General features: G+C 42.7%; 2 protein-coding genes across 6 annotated transcripts in view; both read left to right on the top strand.

Annotated features, from left to right (window-relative positions):
• cdk19 (cyclin dependent kinase 19) overlaps positions 1-22,541 on the top strand; it is a gene marked incomplete at its 5' end in the record, with an annotated part of 59,870 nt that extends 37,329 nt beyond the window's left edge. Inside the window, 9 exons of one of the 5 annotated variants that reach the window (XM_083789765.1) lie at positions 4,035-4,092; positions 5,216-5,347; positions 9,092-9,235; positions 10,454-10,523; positions 11,318-11,390; positions 13,301-13,398; positions 13,680-13,758; positions 18,079-18,303; positions 22,336-22,541. In XM_083789765.1, coding sequence (XP_083645891.1) covers positions 4,035-4,092; positions 5,216-5,347; positions 9,092-9,235; positions 10,454-10,523; positions 11,318-11,390; positions 13,301-13,398; positions 13,680-13,758; positions 18,079-18,303; positions 22,336-22,461 — 1,005 coding nt within the window. In that variant the 3' untranslated portion in view covers positions 22,462-22,541. The remainder of the gene's footprint in view (positions 1-4,034; positions 4,093-5,215; positions 5,348-9,091; positions 9,236-10,453; positions 10,524-11,317; positions 11,391-13,300; positions 13,399-13,679; positions 13,759-18,078; positions 18,304-22,335) is intronic. The other 4 variants (XM_083789764.1, XM_083789763.1, XM_083789762.1 and 1 more) reach the window with 4 other exon arrangements.
• LOC310876368 (serine/arginine-rich splicing factor 6-like) lies at positions 5,949-6,803 on the top strand (the record flags this gene model as incomplete). Its single annotated transcript, XM_083789895.1, has 1 exon — positions 5,949-6,803. One exon carries the CDS (start codon positions 5,949-5,951, stop codon positions 6,801-6,803), a length of 855 nt encoding a protein of 284 aa, XP_083646021.1.
• Positions 22,542-26,891: the final 4,350 nt, after the last annotated feature.

Raw genomic sequence — 26,891 nt, 5'->3', positions numbered from 1 at the left:
GCAAGGCCTCCCGCGCACGGCCGGAATGCACAACTCCTTGGCCTGTCCCCTTTAGGGCTGACATTGACATTTTGGATGCCGATAAATTGCCATACAAAAAATGCGATGAATGGTCTAATTGTGTCATCGGCAATGGCAAATTATTGTTTGCTTTGTAAATGAAAAAAGACAAATAACTTCAGTATACACACAATAATTAACTGACAATGTTTGGTGGCAATAATCCAAAATAAATAATGTGCTATGGCCAAAATAGTCCATATCTACAGTACAAGCTGGGTGTGAGGAATGAGTCAGTAGCTAACTACATAAATCATGTTTTATACAGTAATCTCATCTAGGCAAACAAACCGGCTAACAATGCAGTAGTTGGTGTTGTCAAATAATCCTTCATTCAAACATTTGCACATCTGAGAGTCTGCCAGTGTTAGTTTTACTAGTCTGGTGGGATTCCTCGGGACCGGCGTTGAGCAAGCATGTTGGATTACAGCACTGTCAGCTGCACATGACCTTTCACATACATTTTGACAAAACGATATAGAACAAATAATGACTGAAGAGAATTTAGAAAATGTAGGTTTTAAAGTGCTTTCATGTTCTGAGAGAAACTGCTCCATGGTAGAGTCAGAGAGTGTGTGTGTGTGTGTGTGTGTGTGTGTGTGTGTGTGTGTGTGTGTGTGTGTGTGTGTGTGTGTGTGTGTGTGTGTGTGTGTGTGTGTGTGTGTGTGTGTGTGTGTGTGTGTGTGTGTGTGTGTGTGTGTGTGTGTGTGTGTGTGTGTGTGTGTGTGTGTGTGTGTGTGTGTGCGTGCGTGTGCGTGCGTGCGTGTGTGTGCGTGCGTGAATAAGTAAGTAGCCTAATGTGAATGATTAACGCTGAAGAAGTATTGACGCCATAACCAGTCAGTGTGTGTCTGTGCCTTACATTTTCATTACAAATACCAGAAATACCAGAAGGACTTTTGAGTGATGGCTGATTCTTTGGTTTATACATTAGTCACTAATGTGCACAGATTCACTAATGATTAGTGAATCTGTGCACGTTAAACTGTGGTTTTAATGGACCTGCTTTTGTTTCAACGTTGTGCGTATATTAGAAGCATACCGGTAGTTTTGCACATCCAAGACTTCCCATTTTTTGGGTCCAGCACTGTGTTTAAAGAAACTATGGGGATGTACATATACATATACTACTCCTTTTTTCATATATTTAGAAGCATAATCATTTCTTGCCAGAGGCTGTTCTCCAGTTAAGTAGCAATACATTTTAATGCCGCAGCCCTCAGTCAGTGCAATACCCTTTACAATCAATTATTATGATTAGATGATATAAATAGTAATATACTGTAAATGTAGTTGTATAAGCAGTTCGTCTTTTTATGTATATATTTACATTTATGCATCAAGACAAGATTAATTTGCTGTGTATGCAGAAAAGTCAATACTTTATCAATTTTATATCATACTGTAGTTGGTGATTTAACAGATTTCATTGAAATTCATATGATATGCTGTGCATTAGAATTGTTCACAACGCCACCACATAAAAAAGCTTGCAGAAGAACAGGAGTTGCTTTCTGTTATATCATGAGTTGCCCATGTACATCTAAGTCTGTGTACTTGAACTTGAGATACAGTGTACTTGATATGTATTGTGTACTTACTGCCTGTACTGTAGCATACTTATAGATAGGCTTATAGATACTTATAGATAGGCTACGAGAGACACCTCAGCGCCAGCAAGGTCAGCCTTGCTGGCCAATCATATCTTATTGTCACGTCATTATGATCCAGCACTATATATGTTCCCTGTTGTGTAATAAACGTTGTGAACCTTTAGCGTGATACTGTCTCGTGTCGCATTATTGTCCTCCCGGGCCCGCCGCTGCAGTCGCCCTACCAACCGCATTATCACACACCACCCATGCCTGCACACACTACCAGTCTGTCAGAACCAGACGAGGGTCCAATTAGAAACTACAACATTTTCTTTTCATGACATCATCATAATAGATTAATGTATCTAGAGTACTTGTGAGAGACAATTGATCAAATGCCACTTGGCTTGATATTAAAAAATCACACCTGTGTGAAGTGAGGGACGCTCTTATCATCATACGTCATCATACATCGCCTCATTCCGGCCAATCACAATTTGTGTCCTCACTCAATGTTTGTATTTACGCAATGTGTGTGTTTTCACATTCACGCATTCATTGTCCATGGCATTTAATGTTTGTGTTAGGACAATGTATGTGTTTACAGTACACAAACCCTCAAAGCTGGACATAGGAGGGGCTATGTTTAGATGCAGGACCCGTGTTCAAATCCGACCCTTGTCTTGCATGTCGCCTGTCCTGTCTCTCTGCCCTTGGTGTCCTGTCTCACTACACTGAACTGAAATAAATCACAAAAAAGAAGGTCTTGTTACTGTTAAGAATTTATAAAGTCCTCAGGGGTTCTTTTTACCCCCTTAGCTTTATATTTTGTGTCAATAAACAAAGCCTAGTAGCCTATGCAGCTGTTTACACGGTTTTCACTTAGATTGTATACAACACTCTCGCAATAGCTCAGTTCAAGCACTAGACCAGGGGTTTCTTTTCCATGTCAAGGCCATAGCCTCTGGCTAATGCCCCCAATTGCAAAATGGTGTGCTTTCAGCAAAAATAGCAGATCTACAAGCTCACAACACGATGCGTTGTGAGCTTATAGATTGGCTTGAGGGATTAAGGAGGGGGCCGAGTACAGTCAACAAAGTCTATATGGTTTAAGAGGTTAACTTTGACTTTATTTTCAAAACATGTCACGGCCCTCACATTAAAAATCAAAGGAACTAGAGCCTAGAGGAAATAAAAAGAAAGAATATTCCTGATCTGAGCCTATTAGCTAAATTAGAACTTTAGCATCCCCGGGTCTTCACGGCCCCAAAGAGATCCACTCCTCTTTGTGTTTCTCTGACTGACAGTAGTGTGTAGCATTGTGTGCCTGAATAATAGGCTTCATTGTTAGTGCCGTTTCTATAGCGACAGGACCTGTTTGCAGAGCAGAACTGAAAGCCGGTGAGACTTCAGAAGATGCACACACAACACGTCGGACAGACACACGGACGCTGGCGTTTAAAGCGCTTAACCTCAACCTAGGGCTGGCCGATACATAATGAAGTGTCACAATATTTTTGACCAAATACCTTAATATCAATATCGTATTGTGACTGATTTCACCCACCCCTCCCCTCCCCCTGTTCTGTTATTTGTTTAACTTATCATGAAGCTAAACCTGTTCTGGGGCATAATAGGTGAATATTCTGCGAAAACAGCCAACGAGATCTGGTGCAGAGGGGAAAAGGTAGGAAGGGGGCCAAGTATAGACCCCTGGGAGATCCCGGTCAACGAAGTATACTGTATAGTTTAAGTATTCACTTAGACTTTCGTTTTACAACAGAATTTCTTTTTTAATTAGGGTTTAAACTTATTTTCTAATTTTCAATTTACTGGATAGTCCAGTAGAGTCGAGGACGGTAGAGTGCAGAGAGGGATTGCTATGTGAAGCTGCGTTCAGACCTGAATATGGGCCTACATATTCGCCTCGGTTCATCCCGTTTGTGCTGCGCCAGGTCGCGCCACGCCTGTTCGCGCAACTTCTCGTCTTTGCATCGATTTTGTATGTAATCGTGCCGCTCTAACCATCCAAACGTTTTAAAACGTCATATTAGGAAATGTGGGACACACAACCAGGGAGTCAACAGTGTGCTATACCCCATTATATTCCCACAGGAGGGATTCCTGCGGTCCCCATGTAATGCGGGAGATGGCGAAAACTTCTGGGAACTCAGATTACAGTCCCCGAGGCTAGGAATTCCTTGACAGCACACTGGACTGACTGACATGCTCATGTGGACCCTTCTAGAAGATTCTGCTTTTTATAAGCTGCTTAAATAAGAGTAGCCACTAAATGACGTCTGATGTGTCTTGACATGTGTTGTATTCTCTCTCTCTCTCTCTCTCTCTCTCTCTCCCCCCCCTCTCTCTCTCCTATAGAAACCAGCCAACATTCTGGTCATGGGGGAGGGACCTGAACGGGGAAGAGTAAAGATTGGTAAGAAGTACTCAACCTCCCCTGCATGGACATATTGTAGATGACTGACTATTGAGCTGGTTATGCATCACTCCACAGAAAGAGGTTTAAGCATGGCAGAGAGTAGCATTTGTATACACCGTTCAAATGTTCAAATCTACTGTGTCACGACTTCCATAAAGGCAAAATCCAAAGTGCTGGTAGTAGTAGTATAGTGTCATTCATTTTACTGTGAACTGTTTAAGCTGTTCATTGCTGATTGTTTGATTTCACAGTATGCAGAATGGGTACATTTAGAACGAAAGTCAATACAAAAACTGTTGGACGAACCATGATAAAGCACAACCATGATAAAGCACTTAAGATGGTTCTACTGTTGCAACTTTGTTAGTGAAGCATATGACTTACAGCTGATGCAAAAAAGTGCAACTGGACAGTTTTAAGAGAAAGTGGAAAGAGGAAGTGCTAAATCTAACCAATGACTAGTCTAAACTAAGTATGCACCCCCAAAGGGCTTAATACACACACACACACACACACACACACACACACACACACACACACACACACACACACACACACACACAAAACCATAAACTAGCTAAGGTTTACATGCTACTGAGCACCTTTGACCATTGTTTGAACCGTACAAGTCACCCAACCACCCCAAATACAGTCCAACACGTTAATACTTGATAAAGAACAGGGGATAATATTGTCTTATGTGACAATGCCCTCATTCAACAGCAGGATGTTTTTTTTTACAGACTGCATCTGTACCTCTAGGTCAAAGAGCATTGTAATATAAACAAAACTTGACCTGTATTCATAATCTTATAAACATACTTACACTTTGAAGCTGCGTAATCATTTAGATAATGTGTTGTATCATATGACACAAGATGACATGATACAGTGGTAAGCAAGGCAGGACAGAAACAGACAAATGTGGTACAAACAAGTTCTGCAACACTAATCAAGCATACAGGGATGTGTCAAGTCTTGTGTATAATAAATATATTACATACAACAGCCTTGGACAGCGGCCCATTGTCATTCCATCCATATCATTTGTATTATGATATATAGTAGGTCTGTTTGCTTTGCTAACTGCCCCTATCTCTCCTGTCCTTCCACTGTGCAGCTGACATGGGTTTTGCCAGACTCTTCAATTCTCCTCTCAAGCCATTGGCGGACCTCGACCCCGTGGTGGTGACCTTCTGGTACAGGGCCCCGGAGTTACTGCTAGGAGCCCGACACTACACCAAAGCTATTGGTCAGTGTGTGTGTGTGTGTGTGTGTGTGTGTGTGTGTGTGTGTGTGTGTGTAACATAAGGTATTATATCGTTGACTTCCTCACATCAGCAGTGATGAAAATAGCCTGCATCCTGCATCCTTAGACTCACTAAATTGAGAAAGGACACAATCATGTCACCCTCCGGGGGTCCTGGGATGCAATACTGTACTCGTAATGTACAGACAAAGCAACTATAGCGACACAGAACTTTGTCCTAGGACTGCTGAAGGCAGGAGAGAGATTATATTTTCGTCCCTGTCTATGGTTGTATCGGCTTGTGTGTGTGTGTGTGTGTGTGTGTGTGTGTCTTTGGGCAAGACTGACGTCGGCATTATGATGTCAGTACATGGATGGCATTCTGTAGCCATGTAGAGCTCCATATTTGGTCATCATCACATATAAGGATGATGTCATCAATACGGGTGGGCCTGAAAGATAAGAGCTCTACTGAGTTTCTCTTTTAGTTTTGATTAAGTTCGCCTTGATGACCGATCAATCATTGTGTTGAATAAGAATTACCGCTTCCCTTTTAGCTTTTGACTTATATATTGAACTAAAGTGTAATTCAATATTCTCAGAAATGCCACGTGTATATATCGGCAGGCTTAGTTATCACGTCCGGGAAAAGGACATTCAGAGACTTTTCAGTGGCTTTGGCAAGTTACTAGAGATCGACCTGAAGAATGGATATGGCTTTGTAGAGTTTGAGGACAACCACGATGCCAACGATGCCGTGTACGAACAGAACGGGAAGGAGTTGTACGGAGAGAGAGTGATCATCGAACACGCCCGAGGACCCCGGAGAGACCGACATGCGTACGGCGGTGGCGGTGGCGGTGGCGGTGGCGGTGGCGGCGGCGGCGGCGGCGGCGGCGGCGGCTACAGAGGAGTGCGCGCTAGTGGTTACAGCAGACGAAGCCGGAGTTGGAGGGAGAAGTACGGGCCCACCGTGCGCACAGAATACCGCCTCATCGTGGAGAACCTGTCTAGCAGGTGCAGCTGGCAGGACCTGAAAGACTTCATGCGGCAAGCGGGCGAGGTCACCTACGCTGACGCACACAAGGAGCGAACCAACGAGGGGGTGATTGAATTCAGCTCCCGCTCCGACATGAAGCGAGCCATAGAGAGGCTGGACGGCACCGACATCAAGGGGAGGAAGATACGTCTGGTTGAGGACAAGTCTCGGCGCCGCCGCTCCCCTTCCGGAGGAAGCCGGTCCGGGTCTCGTAGCCGGCGTCGCTCTCGCAGCAGAAGCAGGAGAAGCAGGAGCAGGAGCTCCCATTCGAGGTCCCCGACCCATTCGGAGATGAGACGTGCCAAGACTGCCTCGAAGTCTCCGTCTCCCATTGAGGACCGTCGGCCCTTGAAGTCCCCACCGGCCTCTCCCTCCCATTCCAAGTCCCCTTCCAGTAACAGATCAGCGTCCCATGACTGACCCAAGACGGACCACCACTGTTCCCAAGACGGACCACCGCTGAAGCAAAGGAGAATTTGTAAAGAATAAATAGCAGAGTTCACCATAATCACAGACACATTTAAAGTTACAATCCATAACCTTTAGTAAATAAAACCTTATTTTAGAGTAGAATACGTTAATTCCACATGGATTTGCTGGGGGAAATGGGGTGGGAGTCCATAACTCCCCCCTTCTGGTCATTCATTTTTATCACCTTTGGGGATATGTTTTATCCTTGCTTCTGGTCAGTCAGACTGAATGAAATACATGCATTTCCTTTTGGGAAATGTTTTTTGATATTTATTGTTTGTTTGATATTTATGTTTGATATAATATCACTATTTAACTATTTAAAAATGAATGTTAACCACCCCGGCATCCCTATTTTGGTAAAATATAAATAAAATAAAATAGTTCAATCAGATTATAAAAAAATAAAAAGATAACCAGATTTCCTTTTTATTTCAGAAATAGCGAACTTAGCGATATCTACAAGCTCTGTGAGCTTGTAGAGCTTTGTACATTTGCTATTTGTTGTATAACAAAGATAGGGCTTGAGTGGTTATGAAAATGTTCCCCGCCTTTTTTTTACAAACTGAACCCTGACCAGTGACTACACGTCTCCATGCCGAGACATTTAGTTCCAGTGGTTGAGTAATTAGTAGGCCCACTAGGCCACTACTGGTTCACAAGGTATTGCATGAAACTCAAATTGAAGTAATTTAAGTAAACATGTAGGTGCGTGTGATCTAAACTATGATTATATCTCTGTATTGTAATTGCAAAGAATGTATTGCTTGGTATTTAATGATGCCTCCTCTCTAATAGCATTGTAAATGTCCCGTGCACACTACCAGTAGTTCTTTTTTTTTCAGACGGAGTCTGGACCCTGCTAGTGAATGGTTGGAGTACAGAGTACAGTACAGCGTTGCCAGACAACTTCTTCAGCCAATCAAAGTGTAACAAAAAGTCTCCAACTTTATGGCTTGGCCCCATCTTATCGCTGCTTGCAGCTATAATAAATGTTATAACGGAAGTCATACGTCATAGATATGTCATACTCAACTGACATCATAGGTCAGGGGTTTTCAACGGGCCAGGTATTGCATGTGGTCCATGACCATGCATTTGGTAATGTAGGATTTGTTGATTTTTTTTATTTTTATTATTCTTTCCACTAGTTGAGAAACCTTGAACTGAATGACCGGGTGACCTACTACTGTATCATAACTGACAAGTTGAAAAGAAGCAGCTTGGACTCCTCATGCATAGAAGGAGGCATGAGGTCAGTCCGCTGCCCCCCCCCCCCCCCCCCCCCCCCAGGTTGGCAGAGGAAGTGTAGCACCCAGGATTACATTAGATAATTGGCACTGGGTGAAAAGAAAACTGGGTTACAAAATTGTGGGATAAAAAAAAAACGGACAAGTTGGAGGTCGAGAAATTCAACAGAAATAGGGAGTTAGAATCTCAAGGGGGGGAGGAAGAGCACCGGATTGTCTGGTTGAGTCATTATTATTATTATTATTAGGGAATTATTATAGTCAATGGACATTGGTTGAGAAACTGTGGGATGCATACACATAGGGATGCATATAGCAAGTGTTAGAAAAGCACTAATCTTAGCCCATGTTCCCTCCCAACACAACAGTGGTTCCCAGATTGATGAAGTCAGGGTGGTGGTCCCTCGTTCACAATCAGTTGAAAACCCCTGGTATAGATGTTTTTTTGTGTAGTATAACACATTGAACTGATACAGGTTTAAATGGGAAGTTGTAGAAGCATAGTTTGAAAACACACATTCACAGTGTCATGCGTGTTTGGAGGTAACATGTTTAATCTTTCCTTCTTGATATATCCATTGACTTCCTCAAAGCTGATGAATTTGCATCTGTGTTTTTGGGTTTCAATAAACCCATGTGACGGGACCCGACGGGTCGGTCTAATTGGTCACGTATTTGTCGGGCTTTCTTTCTGTATTACTGTATTACTTTTTGCAATAGTGTGACAAGCCTCTACCAGAAAATGAGATGGGGGCAATTAATGAATTCCACATTAAATCACATTCCTTTGACATCCAACTTCCCTATGTTCCATACCGACTAAAATACTGCAGCGGCTCAACAGCACCCTAATGTCTCTCTTTTCTCTCTCTATCTGTCTCCTCCCTCTTTCTCTCTCTCTCTCTCTCTCTCTCTCTCTCTCTCTTTCTCCCTCTCTCTTCTGTGTGCATGTGTGTGTGTGTGTGTGTGTGTGTGTGAATGCCACAGACATTTGGGCAATTGGCTGTATCTTTGCAGAACTGCTGACATCAGAGCCCATCTTTCACTGTCGCCAGGAAGACATCAAGACTAGTAACCCCTTCCATCATGACCAGTTAGACAGAATATTCAGCGTCATGGGCTTCCCGGCAGGTGTGTGCATATCAGCAGTATGTGTGCCATACTAGATTTTCTGTTTTCTTCAAAACACACTTTTTGCTATTGCTCCTGCAACTCGTGTCCAAAACTCACACAAATCGGTGCACATCATCTCTGAAGTCATGTGATGCAAGGCACATGACATCAGGCAGACTTTTGCTGTTGGCCATAACTTCCCTCCAAAGTTTGCAGGCCCTTCTAGTGGCACACAATGTAAAAAACTGTGATTCTGCGAATGAGCATGTGAATGCTAAGTTAATATGTCAAGACATCACAGATTTCTCTTGGACATGAGAAGACACAGGCTAAGGTGATTCTGACTGCAGAAGCACGGCCAGTCTGCCACTGACTGCATTCTGTCTATACCTGTCCTTTCCAGGTGATGTTTGAGTGAGAAGAGAGCGTTTGTTTCCCCCGTGTCTGCTAGCATGATTACATCACATCATTAATGTGGCTCCTACCTCCTAGTCAGTGATCTTTCCAGGGGGGCCACCCCTGGGATGAGGTGCCAGCACTTCCGTTTATGCACTCTACAGCGTAGGTCTTGCCCAGCGTGGCCCGGGTGCATTCCAGTGCTTTCAGAGCCTGTTTCCAGTTGCACAAAGGAAAATAGTCGAAAATATGATAAAGCTACTACTGTGGATGGGTTATCATGTATTAATTTACTTGTATTGATCCTATAAACAATTTAATATATTGTTTATAGTTTTCCCACCAATTTTGGAGCTCTGGCTCATGGACTAAAAACCAAAAAGAACCAACCGGTGGAAAAGGGGTCTTTGTGCAACTGGAAACAAGCTCTGAAAGCACTGGAATGCACCCGGGCCACAGGGGGTGCCCTTTCTTGGTTTCTTGGAGTATCACCGAAAAGAAGCACTGTCTTAAACCGGTTTTCTAAGCATATACAAGACAATAATGACGGTCGGATGAAGTAAATGTGGCGGTTGTGGCTTCTCTCCCCCGAACACGGGCCAATTGTGTTCGTAAAGACACATTGTGGTGGATTTGAACCCCCAGCCTCTGCGGTTGTGGGAAGGCACTTTAGCACACTGCGCCACCCAAGCGCCCGCACAGCCAAACTTAACCCCCATAAAGAAGTCAACGAGATTGCATTTTTCTGGGTTCCACCAGCACACCACAGTTGTTCGAAACATAAGCAATGTGAAGGTTCACAACCTTTTAAACCAAGCTGGTGTTTTTTTAATCCCTCAGATAAGGACTGGGAAGACATCAGGAAAATGCCAGAATATCCCACACTTCAAAAAGACTTCAGGAGAACAACGTGAGTAGGCACCTGATGCTCTGACCATCTTTCAAGTAATTATGACAGAACATGTTCTGTCTGTTTAAAGGGTGGCGCTATAGCACTGCAAACTGAAAATGCAAACTTTGAACAGGCATAGCTCATGAACCGCTTGACCGTCAGCTATAAAACCTTGATACACATATGCGTCTCCTCACGAGGAACTGAAAAACATATATAACATATAAAACATACAGTATATCTCTTCCCAGCCTGGGCTGTGGCTCAGCGGTCCAGGCACCTTGGCCGGTAGCCCGAGTCTGGCAGTGTGCCTTTACTGCATGTCACTCCCCCATCTACCCCACAATGCTTGCTTCACGTGAACTTTGGACCAATATCTATTAAAAGAGTGTCTCGCTTTTGTTTTTAACTTAAAAAATGTAGCTTTTATGAGCCAATGAAAATTGCAGTTTTATGAAAATTCTTCTTCTGCCCCTAATACATAGATGCAGAGTTACATGTTTATGAAACTTTACAGTATGGTAGAGGGTCATGCCAAATGGCACTGAAACAAGGCTTACTCCAATTGGCAAAAGGAGGGTGTGAAAATGAAAACTTTGAACAGCCATAACTCATGCCTCGTTTGGCCAAAATCAATGCACCTTGTTTACACCTTGACTCATGCAGAACACATCTGTCACTTTGACCAGTAACCTCCGCCCTCAGATTTTCCGCCATTTTGAGCAGTTTGAAAAATCTTTTCCACCAGATTCATATACTGTAGGACACAAAATATTCTGTGTATGACTCTGCTTGTGTTCCATACTCTACAGGTATGCAAATAGCAGCCTAATCAAATATATGGAGAAGCATAAAGTTAAGCCTGACAGCAAGGTTTTCCTCTTGGTGGGTATATATATATATATTTCTACTGTAGTTATATTTACACTATACCCTGTAGCTGTGATTTCTAGTACAGAGAATGTAAACATGGCAAACCGGTGTGATAATTTGCACAAAAAGTATGAGAAAATGGTCATTGGGTTTTATGTAAATTTGACCAGTTTATGTTAAGCTCTAGAAACGATGCACATGTTTTCTCCGCTCACCCCATAGTCTAGTGTTCCTCATGCAGGGCCATATATGGTCATATATGGTCTCTATACTCTATACAGTAGTTTATACTATACTGAAACTGAACTGATACGTTTTCTGTTTCTTGGTCTACCTGTATGTGTCTATAGCAACTATAAATATGAACAAAGTCACAGCCGGTTTTTTAAGATGTTTCATGTCACAGCCGTTATGTTTCACGGTGACAAATATTTTAATTTTGAATCAGACTTATGCACTTGGACAACTTGGACACTCAGGCATGAAGGAAGCATGAGTTCAAGTCCGTTGCTCTCCCCATGTCCCCCATATATGGGGACTAGGTTGGTGGATGGTGTGTAGAGCCCAGGATCTCATTAGATGATTGACACAGGGGTGAAAAATGGGTTACAAAATTGTGGGATAAAAAATATTTTTTTTTAGACTTATGCACTGTCATACGTCATCACCTCTCCTCCTGTTTTCCTTCAAGCAGAAATGACACCAGCTGTTTGGTCTTGTGGCCATAAGGACTCTGTTGTTGTTACCATTCTAAGTGCCATTATTTTATTATACTGTACTTATATAATGTATGTACTGTATGTTATTGTTTTGTTTTTTGTTTGTTTTTCATTTTAAGTAATTGTATTGTATTGTCTGTATTATGTATTGTTTTGTTGTATTGTCTGTTTGTCAAAAAGAAATGCAATAAATATATTGTTTACATGTAGGGATGCTAGCTAGAGATCACACGGTAGCCTACGGTACCGCTTCCATTGCATAGAAAGACATTAGAGAAGGGACCAACCAAATCCCACTTGTGGTTCCCAAATCCCTGGTTGATTCAGAAGAGTCTCTCAGCTAGCTGCTACCATTTGTTTCTTTGTTTCTCACTGGCAAGTTGTTAAAAGCTGTTTGTTTTTTTGGGGGGGGTTTGTACGGAAAGACGAATGTGAAGAATTTGCCCAGACATTTTGTACAGTACATGTGATTAGGATTATGTCAAGACGAATATCACTCACACACACTGCACGGTTCTCCAATAAATATACTTTGTTCTTACCCTGACTAGGGGGGAATTAAAAAACTTCAGTGCACAATGCCTAGGGGGGTAGGCCTACTGACTAGGGGGTACTGTTGACGGCAGTGCGGTGTGTAGATTTCGCTCACAATTCAGTGTTTGCGCTTATAGATTTGTCAATATCACCACGATGAATAAACTTTCATAATCTGGACCGTGAGGAATCGAGAATAAAAAGCTCTATATATATATATATATATACCGGTAGAAATAAATGTGCTTTGAAAATGCAGAATGGCCCAGGCCGTAGCGTAACGGTCTGGGCACCGGACTGGTAATCCAGTCGCAGTGTGCCGCGGGTTCGACTCCCGGACCCGACACGGCCTTTACTGCATGTCATCCCCCCATCTCTCTCCCGTTTCCTGTCAGCCTACTGTCTGTCCCTTCAAAAATCAATAAAAGGCGTAAGCCGCAAAAAAAATATCTTTAAAAAAAAAGAAAATGCAGAATGGCTGCCATATTAAGTGGTAAAAAAAACACTTTTTCAAGAGGTAAGGCTAATCCAGAAAATATTTCGAACCAATGATATAGAAAAGTTTAAATTATGTCTAACTCTTGGCTTAAACAAATGGAGATCACTCAAGATGAAGAACCCAAACAGCCTCTTTAAAAGCCTGAATAACTGTTTCATTCATGCCCTCAGCTCCAGAAACTCCTCACAATGGACCCTACGAAAAGGATCACATCTGAACAATCACTACAGGACCCCTATTTCCTGGAGGACCCCTTACCGACCACAGAGTGAGACTCCAATACATTGTTAAATGTTTTGTGAACATTTCCTATATGTTTTCACAGTCAGGGGCTGCATTCCATTATTGTAAATGTAAAAAAAGTGATTTATTCTTTGAAATATGATGACGTCACTCTTTAATCGGCCATCAGGTTGTTGTTGTTCTTGTGGGAACAAGTTTGATTCATTAAATGGATAAAAATGTGTGTTTACTGTTTATCGCCACAATGTCAGTGCACAGCAAACAACTAATTCAGTCCTATCTCTCTTTGTTGTTTTTTTTATCCAGTGTGTTTTCTGGGTGCCAGATCCCCTACCCTAAACGAGAGTTTCTAAATGAAGACGAGCCTGAGGAGAAAACGGAGAAGGTAATCATCCCCTGGCACTGTGGAATATAGAATTAACGGACATGAAACTGTATTTTTGTTTTTGTGAGCTGACCACAGTGGCACATGGAGTCTGTCTTTCACAGGGGGGATATACTTTTTCAGCTACCATAGTGGTTTTCAGAATAGAGGCACTAATTTGGAACAGTTTGTTTACTTTGTTCATTTTTAGCCATTTTAGCTGTTGCTCTCATCCAGAGAAAGGACTCGGATTCTTGTTAAAGTTTTCATGGACCCTAATATCTGTATTGTGAGTAAAGTGTTCAGACATAAACCCTATGGCTATGGCATAACCCTACAGTATATGTATTCAATTTACTCCAGTGTGTGAGCAACCTACCAGGAGTTGTCCGTCTGGTTTATCTACATCTTCTTTTGAAAGTACAGAACCTGGCCTGGAATTTCAGTGTGGAACGTGCATTTCCAAGGGGCGTATAAAAATCTGGTGATAAATCTGCCCAATATTTGCATACTTTAGCATACTTGCCGAGGGCAATTCTTTTTTTTTGCAATGGCAGAATCATCTGGTTTCCAGAACCTCTAATACTTAAATACACACAATGAATTGTACATTGCTTCACTGTCATATTCTAAACAGACAATATTTATTTTATTGTTTATTTATTATTTGACAGTGACCATACAGTATAATGCACCAGATAGCAATATCCGGTGCAATATATTCTGGGAGAGGATTTTCTGTGACACACAATTTGGGGCACATTATATAACCAGTAAGACCCCATGAGGGCGAGAGAGTCTGCCGCCTGGGTGACGGCAGACGGCAGACTGCTGGACGAGCGCTGGTGCTTTGGCATGGGGGGTCAGATCAACATATGGAATGAATTCTGTACTGGCCATATATGGAGCGTGTCTTGAGTGTACAGGGTTTGATGAGGTCAGATCAACATATGGAATGTCAGAACAGGAAGGACGGGTGGGGTAGGATCAACATATGGAATGTCAGAACAGGTCAGCTCCATATATGGAGATCTATGGTTTTGAGGTTTGAGGTCAGATGTAGAGTTGCTGGCAGGCTCCATATATGCAGATCTAGGTGATGATCCAGCCTTCTCCATGTATAGTTATGCAGGGTTAGATGAGGTCAGTGTCGTGATCTTCATATATGGAGATGGCCATATATGGAGGCGTGGGGTGATTAACTAACAGACGGACGGGAGATGCAGGTTTTCATAGTAAATGCGACCTGTGGTCACAATAATTATAAATACAATACAATTAGAAGACAAGACAGTTTATAAAATAAAATACAACAGACTTGTCCTAGACATGTGAATGTGCATGCTTGTAACAAGTAGGCCCTGCTAATAAACAGTAGAAATAAATCCATACTGCTGATTTTTGTCATCATGCAAGCCCAGAACAGTGCATAAGCCTTTTCGGAACATTCTCAGATTACTGTCGAGAGACAAGAGTGATAGAGGAAGCAGAACACAAGCTGGCCAAACATGAACATCAGTATAGAACAGAGGTCAAACCACCACCTTTCGAGGTTAACATCACTCACTTGTTTTCAGATCTCAGAGTAAACTGCATGTCCCATATCGCAAGTCACAAGTCATGATCCCATATGAGAGAGAGAGAGAGAGTTATTTCAAAATTGTCCATATTGTGCACACCATACTGAAGGTGGCAGATGGCAGATCTAGTGTGTTTGTGCAAGGTGAAGGGCACAGTGTACTGTGTACAGTCAGTAGTACACTAACTGCTCCCCCTATCTATCTATAGCTTAATGCTGCCAATCCCCAGATCCTGCAGCACGTTTACAGCAGCTGCTATCAAGTTGGCAACACCCGATAGTAAGTAATATACCACACACTACTGGCCTAGCCTAGCCTAGCCAGGAAGGCTGTGTGAGCCCCACAAGACCCCCCCCCCACCCCTCTCTCTCTCATTGTACCCTGGTTGCACCACAAACTCCCCTGCAGGCATGAACATATGAACATATGAACATAATTCTTTTGAATTTGAATATATCGTCTCTGTCGTGTGAAAACCTTGTGCATGTATGAAATTGTTACTTTCATGAATTCAAATTTTAGCTACTTTTGTGTGACACGGCAGTATGACAAAATAGGGCATTCATTTATGGGGGGGAAAAACATAGTTTTGGGGACAGAAATAAAGATCATATACAATTATACATGATTGATGTGTTGCCCTAGCATTGCGCAAGAAGAGTCCTGGCTGCAAGCCTGCAACTCCCCCCCCCCCCCCCCCCCCCTTTCTCTCTCTCTCTCTCTCTCTCTCTCTCTCTTTCTCTCTCGCCCCAGGCTGGGCATGAGAGAGCCTTATTGTTGTAGCCAGTGGGCTCACGTGTCTGGGTCCCGTGGGGAGCCTGTGAGAGGTTTGCGAGCCAGGCTCACAGCGTAATTCCTGTAAATCATCCCAGAGCAGAGCTATCGATGGCTCCAAACTGGAACACAACACGTCATTGACTGATTGCCGACCTTTTAGTTCACTCTGCTACTTGGTGGCGGCATCAAATGCAGATCCCATTAGCCTGCAGTTGTATACTGTAACTGTATGCAGTATGTATATATAGAGAGAGTATCACATTTTAACACGTTAAGACCCTAGGCCGATTCTACAAATGCCTCTAGATCAGTTGTAGTTCTCACACTTTCAAGATTTTTTAAACATGTTCTGCTATTTTTGAATAGCCAACGCAAATATCTACAGTAAAGACAGTTAAAATACACAGATGCCAATTTCCTGGCTTTAATGGGTTAAATTAGTCAGTTAATAAGTCAGTTACTGTACACATAATATGAGCTTGTGCAAGATTTTTCACCCTTTTTTAAAACATGTGAATGTGACATGCGTCCATTATTAGTGCTACAATGTTCTAATATGTTCTAATATTACAACAGGTATAGTAGGCCTACTTTATTGTGCATGTTTGGCAGTTCAAAGGAGCAAGCAGTGTCCTTTCCTAGACAGCAAGGATCTTGCACACGCACGCACGCACCACTTATTACATAGTTCTAACAAACAGAACAGGTGGCTTTGAATAGAGTCACTAAATGTTTTCCAGCTGTTAGCATAGTCACATGGACTGTTAAGCCTCCTTTGTTCACATGATTCCACAAAGGGGAGGGGCTAGGTCCAGGAGCTAAATTGTTGTACTAAATTCTTTGCTGTTCTCTGTAATGGAATAAACTGAAATGGTTTTGGTAAATTAGCCCTTTGATCAATGTATTTTGCACTGTACTGTACTGTACTTGACATCTGGTAGCACTGCAGTATTGCCAGCATTAATGCATAACATAACTGCTTCATAAGCAGTGGTGGAAAAAGTAAAAGTTGGTATCAACTTCTTAAAATACCAAAACAATACTTAAAGTACCAAATACCCAAATAAATACATTATGTAGAATGTCCCATTTCACAAGTTAAAAAAATATATTATAGAAGGAGAGGACACTGGAGCAGCACGGACATTTCAAGCCTTTTATTAAGTGTATACAACAAAACGTTTCGACCTTGCGGTCTTCATCAGAGTCACCTGAACCTCAAAATTGTACTTGTACTTAAGTAAATGTACTAGTTACTTTCCACCACTGTTCATAAGAGGGCAAAAGGAGAGTGCTGAGAGAGTGGACATGAAACATGTGTATAGGTCCTGAGGGCGATTCCAACCTACCAATTATTATCACTTCTTTTCTCGTACTTTTGAGGTGAAGCAAGCAACACAGGCCTGCAATGTGGAATTGAGCAAGGGAATTCGAATGGCCGACACATTGGACATGACTCATGAGTATATGTAAGCCTTGCCGAGCCATGAGGACCATAGGGCAGGAGCCTATCTCTTGTTTCTGTAGCGTGAGTTCGCTTGATGTCCAAGTACACCCCCTGGACATGACACTAGTATGTCGCATGGGAAACATTGGTCATCATGTCTGTTTGATATAGTATGCTTTAATTCCCTTAGTAGACTGACATATCGTCTCTGTCCTCATACGTAAGTACAGTTTTGGACCTCATATGTCCAAGACTGTTACTTTTCAGGATTCAGATTGAAAAGTAGCAAAAGAAGCAGATCCACAAGGTCATAGCGCGTCGCTTCACGCAGTGTATTCCGAGATTGTGGATATGCTACTTTTGAAACTTTAGTGTGACGCTGTAGTATGGTCAAGTAGGGCGTTAATCTACAAAAAAACACAAGAAGTTAGAATATGGAGATAGGAGGTTTCCGTCCAACATCGACGATATACCGGTAGTATGCTTTTCTTCCTTTACAACTGGACATGTATATCTTGGCTGCCCCCACCCTCCCAGGCTCACCAGCAGACGACGGGCCAGACTCAGGCTCAGACCCAGCAACAGACGCAGGCTCAGCAGGCCCCCACCCAGCAGAGCTCGGCGCAAACCAACGGTGCCACCGGGGCCACCACTGGCGGAGGACTGCAACATGGCCAGGACCAGGGACCCCCAAACAAGAAACCTCGTATTGGACCCTCCGGCACCTCCTCAAGCACTGGTGTGCTACAGTCAGAATACCAGGTTAGTACAATTGTGTCCTCTGGTGATTTGTATCGTCATTTCATTTTCTGCCCAATTAAATCCTTTTAACTGTAGACCACCCAGACGCCCGTACTATGAGCAGGAATTTGTTACAGAAGCAAAACGTTCCAGTGTACTCACACGCACGCACGCATGCACGCACACGCACACAATGGCACACACGCTCATACAGTATATACAACATACTGTACAGCTCTATAGCAGTCATGTAGCAACAACAATAACAACAACAAGAGAAATGTGTTAGCTACAGTACTTATTTTGTGGCAGCCACACTGTTCAGTAACTTGTTTGACTTTCTCTTGCCAAGATAAGACTTCTTGTTTTCACTACTCATCCAGCTGCTGTCCTTGAACTAAAGGTGACAATGTTATCGGACGTTGAAATTAAGTGTGAAATTTCCACATCATACAGTAGCATAAACGTGCCAAAAACTTTGGTCTTGGGTCACTCAGCGTGTCAGGGTCAATAAGAGTGGTCTACAAGCTTCTCCATCTCATTGTGGGTTTCTATAGGGTTATGACCATGTCAGACATTTTGACTACATCATGGTAGTGCTATGGTAGTGCTAGACTACTGTAAGCCAGTGCCAGCAACCAACACGTAAAGATAAAGGGAAGGGCCTGGGCCATGGCTCAGTGGTCCAGGCACCTTGGCTGGTAATCCAGTCTGTCAGTGTGCCGCGGGTTCGACTCCCGAAGCCGACGGCCATTACTGCATGTCTTCCCCCCATCTCTCTCCCCATTTCCTGTCAGCCTACTGTCTGTCCCGGGGACCGCATGAAATTCAGACAGGCCATTAGTCCAGCGTCTGCTCCCGTGCTTGCAGTTATGGTTAGGTTAGGAGATGAGGTGGGTTGTCATTTGTCAACCGAATTTGCTCAATTCGGTTGGTCGGTCACGCTGTGCTATGACCTACGATACGAACTATGTTTTATCTCAAGAAACACAAAACAAAACGTGACTTATCAGAAGAGGACTATATGGGTTCGGGTTGTTATATTCTCCAAAGAGAGCTTATAACATTTACATGACATTCTATCACAAAGTTGTCTGCAGCGACAGATAGCAGTCTCTGTTAACACAAACTATGACCTTCCCTATATCTTTTTTTTTTATGGTTTTTTTTTGTGGCTTTCGCCTTTATTTTAAAGGTGGATATTAATTTTCCCATTGCACAGTGTGACGTGAAATGTAACATAATATGGCCAAAATCATGCATTGCACAATACCCATCCATGTATCACAGTGAGTCAACAAATATGTGATTATCCCTTTATATATCTGGCAGATTATCTCTACAGTCTTCAGATCAGACCCCCTTGTGTCTTAAGGGACCACAATGGAAATAAGCCTCCAGCACAGTTTTGTATGAAAATTGGGGTGCTATATACAAGGTTTATTATTATTATTATAGTTAATAGCAGTACGAATCAAGTAGTATCTAAAATACTTTGCTTTGACAGCAAAACATTGTCCTGTCTGCTCGTTGTTGTTCCCCAATCTTGGCGCCAGCACTATCTTTGGCTCATAGCCCTCAAATGTGTGACAGATTTCTTGCACAGGGCAGTTTGCAGCGCAGCGCATGAAGATGTGCACACAGTACACTGCTGGTTAGGAGGATCATGTGATGCTAGTGCTCTCAGGTTATATATATATACTGTAACACAGGGGCTGCGGCTACATGTGGGCAGCTGGTAGGCTCTTCAAAGTCAGGCCTCAGCAAATGTATAAATATATCTAGCCATGATTCATGACTCTCGTATTCATACGAGAGTCATGACGCAACTTCACCCTGGTTTTTGCGAACGCTACATTTACAAAGAATTAAAATATATAAACATTCGCATTTCAAATATAAAGTACTCACAAAGTGTCCCACGGGTGTTAGTTAGTAGCAGCGCCAGCGATTAGAATTTCTGCATCCCGCGTTGTTTAATAAAAAGCATTTTTATCCGAGGTGTTATTTTGCCATTGGCTTTCAACTACGCGCCCCTATCGGTCGGGAGGAGGGTGGCACTCGGTGTGTTCGATATAGGTAGGCTGACCGCCCTGCCAATACAGACTAATAGGCGAGTGCGCTCCCGGTGTGCAACTGTGGATTTCCCAAACGAACCCCGTTTGAAAAAAGTAGCCGGGGAGCTCGGACAAAAATATTAAACAACGCGGGACGCAGCAATTCTAATCGCTGGCGCTGCTACTAACTAACACCCGTGGGACACTTTGTGAGTACTTTATATTTGAAATCTGAATGTTTATATATACGGAAATCTTGTAAATGCAGCGAGCGCAAAAAACAGGGCAATGTTACTGCATGACTGTCATGATAATCATCATGGCAGTCATGTTCCAGGGCTAAAATATATCCTGCTTCAATGAACAGAGTGGCAGAGTGGACTGACAGAATAGTAAGCTGGCTGCCAATGCCTCACGATCAGACTTCAGTGTCCTACTTCTCTCAATTAATTGATCCATCTGCCCTGTGCAATCCCACTGTCACTCTATCCCTGCAATTTTACTGCATTGTGGGTACCCTACCCCCATTCGATACATATGGTTATGGTCAGCTGACAGCCTATATATCCAAGCATTCCAGCTGTTTTGATATTGTGACAGTGCACTTACAGTAGTGACTGAAGTGCCTGGGCCATGGCTGTTTTACAATGTGTTTGCGACTATACTGTACTAAACAATATTGTACGGTTACCATGTGTTACATGGAGACAGTGATGGGTTTTCCATCATGATGGTGGACGATCTTCATACCCCCAAGTGCTGTTTCAGGTGGGAAAAAACACTGCTATACACAATTTAGAGTGGCCATCACCTGAGGGATTCTTTCTTTTTCCCATTGTAAACGTTGCCTGTACTGTAGAAGCCCGGCCTTTATAAAAGGGACAGGCTTTCCTCCATTAAGTATTTAGGGATCTCTTGTGGTAGGACCCTTAACATACTTATTGGCTGGATTAGCTTCTCAGTGGAACCCCTGATGAACCCTTGGTGTGTGTCTACAGCTGTATCGAATGAGTTTGTTGTGGATGATGCGTCATCTCTGGAGCCTTGTGTAACACTGCAGGAACCAATAACACCAGAGCTGGTCGCCCCTATACGTCTTCCTTTTCTACTGTGTATTCTCTGTTGTCACGGCCCCTTGGCCTGGCCTGCAGGGCCTATGCTGTGTATATGGTGTACTGCCCTGTGTGTGTTTCTCCCACAGATCATGTGGGCGTCGGCCCACTGTTGAGACTCCTTATTAGGTGCCTTAGGAGCACCTGGAACCTCTATAAAAGAGGACTTGCCAGCCATTCTCTGTGTCCCTCTCCAGATGACAGCACCCTTCTGTTTGTTTCCCTTTACTGTTCACCACTTTTCAACCTATCTTAGGTCCTCACTAATAATCATGAAAAAAATGGCACAATTGTTTTCTACTCAGTCTGTGTCTCATAGGAGGGCTTGGGCAGTTTAGAAACCGTCCTCCAGTGACATCATTAGGCAGATGTTTTTACAAAAATGTTTAGATTTTCATTATCGTGAGAACGATGGCTTCCATTTTCGCATTGCAACTTTTCAGGACTAGAAAGCCTGCCGTTTCTATTAGCTTGTATTCCCCATCGATGATGTCACTGGAGGACGGTTTCTGAACAGCCCACAGCCCTCCTATGAGACACAGACAGAGTAGAAAAAAACGAATGACAGTTTGAAAATTGGTGAAGTGGTCCTTTCAGTGGCGTATATACAATAAGGTGAGGGCAGGCAAATCCATTTCTGGCCTGGCCAAAATCCATACAATGAGAAAAGACAAAAACAAGACCTGAGAACTATTGCGAGCGTGACCCTCAATCACCCATTGGAATGTAAATGCAGCCTTTCAGCCTTTGTATCCTACTCGTCTGGCACTGCCAGACGCACTAAAGGTTTTCAAAGAGATATACCTGCCAGACTGGCAGGTATATCACATACCCTCTATCTATAATTCAGGTCGACTCTGTGATCACAATCTTCTCTCCGACAGCTCTCCGGCTCCCGACTTGGTTACCAAAGCAACGTCCAAGGTTCCAGCCAGCCCCAGAGCACCATGGGGTACTCGTCGTCATCCCAGCAGAGCTCCCAGTACTCCCACGCGACCCACCGCTACTGAGAGGCTCCCAGTCACTCCCAACCAGCAGAGGAGTTATGCCCACCTTCCTTCTCCTACTTAAGACCTAATCATACTCCAGTTTTCAGTGATGAGGTGACCACCGTTTCAGTGGTCAACTTATAACTTCATCACCGAAAACTATGAGTATGAATAGGCCTTCAGTCGTCCCTCTCTCTCCTCTCGTCCCTCTGAACCGACTCCATCCCTACTTCCTTCCTTCCACGGGGGTGATGGGAGAGTGTCCTTTGACCTTTCACCTTTGATGACCTCATAACTCTACGATGGAACCCTCAACCCCACTCGCCAAAGGGCACTGCAATGTGAAGGCAACTCAAACATAGGAACCAAAAAAAAAAGAAAAAATATATTTGAATCCCGCCTGCAGGGCAGATACTGATAAACCATGTAAGATAGGATTGGTTTGAAGAAGGAAAAAAAACAAAAGGGGTTGGGGGGTGTGGGGAGGCGTACCCTTATCACAAAGACTAAGAACTATGCCACTATGGCACTTCTAGGAACATTTTCTTCAAGAGGAAGAATCGCAGCTGTGTTCATATGTATATTATATACTGTAGCACCTATTGGATTTCTTTTTTTTGCCTTTTCTTTTAGCTTTTTGCTCGTTTGCCTTGATGTCATTGTAAATATTGTTCGATACTGAAGCGATGGGATGAAACACGCGGCCCCTTACTGTCATCACTATCATTCATTGTACTCTTAAAGTTTGTATTTCATCACATCATGGTGGCCCTTGCCGTAAGCTTATTTTCAGTTATTTAAAATTACAGATTGTGCCACTGTCTCGTGAAAAAATACAAATTGGGCTTAAACTTTGGATAATCAAGATGACATGGAGAAGAGGTATGAGCCAGCCCTGTGCTTTTTAAGTAAAACGAGAGAGCTTCTACTCTCCCCTTAGAATCAATATTCGTACACAGTAAATCAGCTTTCCCGCTGATATACGTGCAGGGAAATCAGAATTGCGCAAATTATCTTAGGGTAGAACTGTTCTACAAGCATTATCGCTTTCTACCTTCTGAGATGCCATGCACATACATCCAACAAACAAAGCTATTCAACAAATGTGGGTAAGAAAAGACAGGTAGCACTTATTTTCTCCAACAAACACGCCATTTTAAGGACCCTGAATGTTTGACCATTTAAGGCCGGCAGTTATTTGGACTGCTGGTCTTCCAGTGGTGAGGTGTTGCTGCTGGTGGAGGTGTTCGTTTGAAACGCATCCTAGCATTGGACAAAGACCTTTTAAAGGTTACCGAACGTGCGCATAAAAGCATACAGGGCAGCTATAAACCGTACAATGCAACCCACCCCTGCCCTCAACCATGACCCAGTAGTCCCTGTTTGTTCCCGAGACTCTCACTGCCTGATGTCAGTGTCCTTTATTTTCATTTTGATACGTTTTGAAACTCTTGCTTTTGTTTCTGTTTTTATTGTTTAATATTGATGTTATCATTATTAATAATGCGTTTATTGTCTCACTCAGTCAAAGAACTGCACTGACAGCTGAACTCGTCTGCAAAAAGAGCTGGAACAAATATTTGGGCGTGAGCCCTGTGACCAAGCCTTCCCTTCTCTTCCACTCCTCCTCGGCGCCCCTCTGTCTGGCTGTGCACGGACCAGTGGAAACCCAGGTAGAGAAGTGAGCTCAATCAAATGGGGTCCCCGTGAGAATGGATGCGTTCTTTAATGTTGAGAACCGGAGAGCTGAAGAAAGTCTGGCACCGGTTGTGTTCAGTTACTATAGGAACATGTCTGCTTCACAACCGGAATGCCTATAAGGAAACCTCGGGCTGCACAGTTGAACTTACATAGGAATGAACAGAATGCAGTTGTGATTTAAGCTATACCGGTATTATGGTTTTGTGTGCCTCTCTAATATTATACAGTATGCAGTGTGTGTGCCTCTCTAATATTATACAGTATGCTGTGTGTGTGTGTGTGTGTGTGTGTGTGTGTGTGTGTGTGTGTGTGTGTGGGGGGGGGGGGGGGGGTGCGTGCGTGCGTGCGTGTTATACAGTATACAGTGTGTATGTGTGTATGTTTATATATATATATATATATATATATATATATATATATATATATATATAGTGTATTTGCTGTCCCCAGGCTGCAGAGCCAGTGCAGACATCTTGAAGTCTTTCTTCCCCTTCCATAATAGTTCCATCCGGTTGTTGTTGTCTGCACCCCCTCTACGTCTATGCCAAGTACACTTAGCCATGTCTTTTTGTTTTTGTTAATGAACTAATGAATTATGTTGATAATCATTGAAATACCACTTCAGTTAGAGGACATCTTCAAGCACAAGCCCTCCTGTAGCAACGTCTTTTCATTTCATACCGGTTTCAAGTCACGCCTGTCAGCCGGGTTGTATTAAAGAGCGCACCCAATGACTGAAGTGTAACTGTACTGCATATGCTCTGATGCAGATGTGGACACAAGGGGAGGGGGGGAGGTACATAGATAGTGGGATTAAGAAATACTGACACCTAGAGGACAAAAATAAAACTGGACCTTGTCTGGACCTCTTGGACGTGTTTATTACAAGGCTCAAGGAGGTTTTTAAGCAAGACATTCAAGACATTTCTTCGCAAGACGATTCTATGAAACTGCCTTTTGTGGTGTCCAGAATTCACCAGCCCACGTTGCGCTGGTGTAACACACTGCTGATGGTCACTGCTGTCCTTTGACACAGTCTGAGATGTAGAATATCAGTCATCAGATTCTACTTTCTGGAAGAGAATGCTGACAATAGTTTGCATTTTACAGCGGGAACTATGAACTAACATTTGAGGGTTTGTTGGTGTCTTTTAGGCCTCTGGCGCAAGTTAGTATTATTTCTAAAATGGATACGTTTTACTGCAAAAAAATCTGTTCAGAGGTTGCATCCTGAACTATATGGATATTTCTGTGCAATATGATACAAAAGAGTCAGAAGGCATATAGGCCCCAGTAAGGTAAATAACTGTCCAAGTAATTAGGTCATGCGCTTGGTTCCATTCCATTATAGAAACACATCTGCTAGGGAACTGATTTGTTTTCTTTTTTTTCTAATTCCAGAGTTTTTTAATGCAAAGTTGTATTTGGTGGTATTTGTAGGGGGAGTTGGGGGGGGGGACTATATCAAGGTGGGGAGACACTTTTCAATTGTCATATCCTCAATACGGAAACCTCGAACCACCCCTGTATTTGCACGAGGACTGCCACCTCTTGTCAATCTCTAATCTTAATAAATCTTTATTTTAGTTTGTTGTTGTTCTGGTGGACTGACACAACACAGGCCCCAGAGGGCATACAGTACAGTACAGGACAGTAACCTTCTCAGAGCAGTCATATTTGATGGGAATTAAAACCAGCAGCTATTACATCAAAGGTTTTCTCCATCTGTTTTTTGTATGTGTACTGTGTATCTTGTATGAAATCTAATTCAGTAGCAATGAGGACGCATTAAGACACGTGTTGTACATTATTCTCTTCACATAGTAAAATCCTCTGTGTTAAGTTATCCATTTGTACGCTCTCAGAGTTAAGTTAACACTCAGGATTTTACAGTGCACAAGCGAGGTTGTCGGAAGCGTTACTATTCAGCGTGAAGCTCCAACAGATAACAGTGGGGGCAATATCATGTCAAGACAGCAATTCCTATGCAAAAAAGAAAACAGGCTTACAAATAGCTTGTGTCTGTCCAGTGCTTAAAGGAACATGTTTTACCTTTTTTAACTGCAAAATCTCCATGCATGGTCCTAATGCTCACTATTGGACGACACAATTCTGTCTATACATGCTCTGTGTCTCAGTGGCGGGCTGTGGATCGTTTGAAAATTAGCCTACCAATGACATCATCAGTGGTCATTTCAAAACAAGATTTCAAAGTTGTCATTGCTCTGCAGGAAGCTAGCAGTCTATATTACAGTAGGGTCTTTTGTTTTGTTTTGAAGCTAGCAGTCTATATTACAGTAGGGTCTTTTGTTTTGTTTTGAAGCTAGCAGTCTATATTACAGTAGGGTCTTTTGTTTTGTTCAGAGCTTGTCACAAACCACTGGACCGACCATTGTGGCAAATTTATTGTGCACCCAAGTTTTCCACATATACATTGTATGCTTTTTGAAATATTTGACTTTTATGAAAGTTAAATGGGTGTCTGACCGGGCTGAAACCATGCCCAAAGTCATTACATCATAGATGTTATAGACAACTGACGTCATTGATGATCAGTAGAGTAACTAAGTACATTTACTGAAGTACTGTACATAAGTACAATTTTTAAGTACTTTTACTTTCCTGGAGTATTTGCAATTTTCAGTACTTTTACTTCAACTCCACTGATCTCAGTGGAACATATTGTACTTTTACTCCACTACAACTATATGAAGACTTTAGTTACTTTGTAGATTTGGATTATTATTACA

This window comes from Protomyctophum parallelum (assembly GCF_964188405.1).
Source record: "Protomyctophum parallelum genome assembly, chromosome: 19".
Classification (NCBI taxonomy): Eukaryota; Metazoa; Chordata; class Actinopteri; order Myctophiformes; family Myctophidae; genus Protomyctophum; species Protomyctophum parallelum.
The sequence above is the reverse complement of the archived record's forward strand: the minus strand, read 5'-3'. Positions and strand labels throughout refer to the sequence as shown.